Source organism: Lipotes vexillifer, unplaced genomic scaffold (assembly GCF_000442215.2).
Source record: "Lipotes vexillifer unplaced genomic scaffold, Lipotes_vexillifer_v1.1 scaffold1126, whole genome shotgun sequence".
Lineage (NCBI taxonomy): Eukaryota > Metazoa > Chordata > Mammalia > Artiodactyla > Lipotidae > Lipotes > Lipotes vexillifer.
The window spans coordinates 889,601-893,850 of NW_006781401.1; the positions used below are offsets into that span (position 1 = coordinate 889,601).

Genomic DNA, 4,250 nt, shown 5'->3' on the forward strand with positions numbered 1-4,250 from the left:
TAGATAGCTAGTGGGAAGCAGCCGCATAGCACAGGGAGATCAGCTCGGTGCTTTGTGATGGCCTGGAGGGGTGGGATAAGGAGGGTGGGAGACGCAAGAGGGAAGAGATATGGGAACATATGTATAACTGATTCACTTTGTTATAAAGCAAAAACTAACACACCATTGTAAAGCAATTATACTCCAATAAAGATGTAAAAAAAAAAAAAATGCACATGTGCAGGGGATTGGCAGCACCCTCAAGCCCAGGTAAGGACTCCTGGACGAGAACCCCCTGGCCCTGCTCCTCTCTGTTAGCTCGGACCTCCCCCTGGCAGCCTGGCTTTTAGTCTGGGACACAGTGGTGAGGGAGACAGATGGTAAGTGATTGCCAAACAGATGGCAACTAAGACGGAAATAACTGGAGGTGTTTACCTTGAAAAACACTTCAAGGGAACCTGAGAACTCACAAGAGGAAGAAAGGAGAGATTCACTTTCTGTGGTTCCAGCAGGCAAAAAATGTAACACCAGAGGATTAAGTATTTGTTAAATAAATGGGAATTTTAAAAAATCATTAAATAAAGAGAATGCTTTGTTAAATAAATGAAAAGAAAATTAAGAGCCTCTTAATAATGGAGAGCTATCTCCCAAGTGCCCAGCACTCCATCCTCAGAAGTATCTGAGGATGACCATGGTCTGCACGTCACAGCCCAGAGAGGACTTTCTGCAACAATGAAAATGTTCTATAACATTCTCAATTCAGTAGCCACTCACCACATGTGGCTCCTGAACACGGGAAATGTGGCTACTGCAGCTAAGGAACTGACTTTTACGTTTGGTTTCATTTTAATCCATTTATTTCTTTATTTTAAATTAATTTTTTTTCTATTGGAGTAGAGTTGCTTTACAATGTTGTGCTAGTTTCTGCTCTACAGCAAAGTGAGTCAGTTACACATACACATATATCCACTCTTTTTCAGATTCTTTTCCCATATAGGCCATTACAGAGTACTGAGTAGAGTTCCCTGTGCTATTTAGTAGGTTCTTTTAGTTACCTATTCTATATATTGTAGTGTGTATATGTCAATCCTTAATCAATTTAAATTCAAGTTTAAGGAGCCACGTGACGCTAGTGACTACTGTTATTGAAGAGCATGGGTCTAAAGCAGGACCTGGCAAACTTTTCTGTCAAGGGCGAGACAATAAATATCTGAGGCTTTGTAGGCTGCGTGTACTCAACTCTGCTGCAGGGTGAAAGCTATGTGACTGAGTGTGGCTGTGTTTTGATTAAACTTTATTTATAAAAACAGGCTGTGGAGGGAAAAATCCAACAGGCTGTGGGCGGGAATGGGCCTGCGGGCCACAGTTTGCTAACCCCTTCCCTATAAGGAGCCAAGCATCATGTAAGTACTGGCCAGAAAGGAGGCTTTTTAGGTACCTTCCAACCCCGACGTTCGACAATCTGCAGCAACTAGGCCCTTCCTTCTCCTCCATGGGCCTGGGCCTGCTTCCAACAACAAATCTGGGGAAGAGGTGGGAACAGACCCAGAAGGAAGAAACCTGCGTGGCTGGTGTGAGGGGCAGGGCGGAGGGGTGGGGTTTGGCAGGGACGGCACAGTGTGAAGAGAAGGAAGTCCCCTTCAAAGGCCAATGGAAATGGCAGTTGAATGGTCTATGACTGGTAAGCTCTCCCAGCCACTGGGACAGTTCAGAGTGTCCGGGGCCAAGATTTAGGGTCAGTGATTTTGGATGACTTTTCTCCTCTCACATCCCCACCGAAGGCCTCTGAATGAGCCTGTTGCTTCTTCTATAAGATGGAACCTTCTACAAGGCAACGCACCTGACGTGATTCCCAGTGGACAGTACTAACTCAGGTCTGCGGTTTAAGATGCAGAGGAGGCCAAGCTAGTTGGCCCTCGGAAGGCAGGATGCAGAGGCCGGCAGCCCCAGGGTCTGGGCTTACCGTGGGGTTGTGCCAGTTGAAGCAGTGAGTGCAGAAGTGCGACACGGCTGCCTGGTAGCAGTCGTGCGCCGTGAGCGGGGCTCTCTGGGACAGCAGCCTGTCTACCTCGGCATCGGACCCCGAGATCAAGGCGACAATCTTCCACACCGACTTCTCGATGACATTTCTGGCCTGTGAAGAAACACATCTTTCCCAAATGTATCTTACTTAACGTAGTCTCTCCTGGAACCCTGGACCAGTTAGATGCTTCTTTCATAGAGCCTCCACCCCAGTATGTTGAAAGAGATGCCAACAGATGCTTTCTGCGGCCAAAGATGCACACGCGAGGCTTCTGTTACAGCTAGAACCCTTCAGAAATACCTTGCCTTTTAGGGATCTTCGGGCATGATGGAAGCATTTAAATCTGAATACCTGAAGAGCAGGTATGGCCCAGGCTAAGAAAGTGGGGGGTGTGGGAGGGCATGTAGAAATTGTGCCCCAAAGTAGACTGTTGTCCCATAAGTGGTGCTATGTGTCCACAGGCACCTCTGTCCGTTCTGGAAACCATCAGATGCTTAGACAGAAGGATGCAAAGGGTGGACATCATTTTCTTCCCAGATAATGAAAACCAGCATCGTTAAGGAGAAAGCTGCTTCCATGTCAACGAAAACTTTCAATCGAGTCCCCTGAGCCTCCCGCTCCCCAGCCAGGGTTTGTTCCATTCATGCCCGAATGCTCCCTGCCCACTGTGCGCCAGACCAGCGGATCTCAACGTGTGGTCCAGGACCACGGGGGTCCCCCAGGCTTCTTAGCGGCTCCATAACGTCCTCCCTTTCCCAACTATGTATCTGTGTAAGGTTACATTTTCTTTATATATTTCAACCAGAACAAAAGAGCCCAGCAGTGAATGCAGACGCAGGTACGATGACCCAGCTGTCTTCCATAATGCCAGGCAGAAAACAGATTTGCAAAAGTGTAGTGATGCCAATCTTCTCACCCAAATTGTTTTTATTTTAGAAAATCATTCTTTTTCATAAAAAATATATTAACAGAAGATGGGTTTATTATTATTTCTAAGTGAGTTACTATTTTAAAAATATCAGTGTTCATTTCTAACGCAGTAAATACTGATATAACCCACACCAACAAAAGCTCTTTGGGATCAATAATTTTAAGAGTGTAAAGAGGTCCGAGAGCAAAGAAATATGAGAACTGTTGTATTACACTGTGGTACCAACAACTACAACAAAAACCCCATCCTGGTTAACGTACCACGTGTAGGATTGCTAGCTGTCAGGATTCTGAGATATACGACTTTAAGACAGATCATACAGATTTTTTTTTTTCTTTCCTAGAAAATTCAGGCTGTATCCCAGCACATCAATCCCTGTGCTGTGCTGATGAGGGGACAGAGTCTACACAGCTGGCTTTGTTGAACAGACAGCCTTTGCCCAGCATCTCGTGAGTACACGCCTAGTGGTTCTAGCTACACAGCTAGAATTTGAAAAGAAATTCGGCCAGTTGCAAACAAACTGATGAGCTGCTGAAAACAAACCTAGTCATCGTAAAAGATTGCGCAAGCATTTTAGGAAGAATTTGGGGCCGTGACTATGATTTCCTAAGGCAGCAGAAATTTTTTGTGGACTGGATTTTTGTTTTTAAATATGATTAGCTACTAACTCACCAAGCAGCAAAATGAAAATGTCTTGTAAGCAACTAGGTGTAAAAGAGGAAACACCCATATGCCATGGCTTCTTGGCAGGAGACAGGCTCCCTCTCTTTGCTTCCTGCTTCCAAAGAGGTCAAGGCCAGTTTACTGATGAAGAATGAAGCTGGCCACTGCCCTGCTCACTCATGTCCATTTTACAGCGAGTACAAAGCCTGGTTTCCTTTCCCATGTACTGCCACTGTGGCAGGAGGAGGGTGACCCCAGAGCTCTGTCACTTGGCTCCCACCAACACGGATTTATGGTCAGGAGGCAGAGACAGGACTCACACACGCTGCCCGGCTAGGCTGGGAGCCGCAGCTGCACCACCACTTACCTCCAGCTGCCTGTCGATCTTCTTGACAAGACGCCTGGACTCGTGCAGATCATTGGTACTCATCAGTTTCCTTTTCATGATGGTGAGGGGCACCTCGGGGCTTGGAGTGAGGTCAAGGTGTTTGACTGGGGGCAGGGAGATGAGAGAGCTAGCTTTGTGTTTCAGACCCTGAAACTGCATCAACTTCATGGCAGAGATGGACTGGGGAGGGAGGGGGAGAGGGAGCGGGCGAGGGGGAGGGGAGGGAGAGGGAGAGAGAGAGAGAGAGAGAGAGAGAGAGAGAGAGA

At 46.9% G+C, this 4,250-nt stretch overlaps 1 protein-coding gene across 1 annotated transcript in view; it reads right to left on the bottom strand.

Moving 5' to 3' along the window:
- Positions 1–4,250, bottom strand: part of LGMN (legumain) — a 36,457-nt gene that overhangs the window by 1,759 nt on the left and 30,448 nt on the right. The window contains exons 11-12 of the mRNA XM_007454718.1: positions 3,964–4,164; positions 1,943–2,113 (exon numbers count right to left, since the gene is read on the bottom strand). Coding sequence (XP_007454780.1) covers positions 1,943–2,113; positions 3,964–4,164 — 372 coding nt within the window. The remainder of the gene's footprint in view (positions 1–1,942; positions 2,114–3,963; positions 4,165–4,250) is intronic.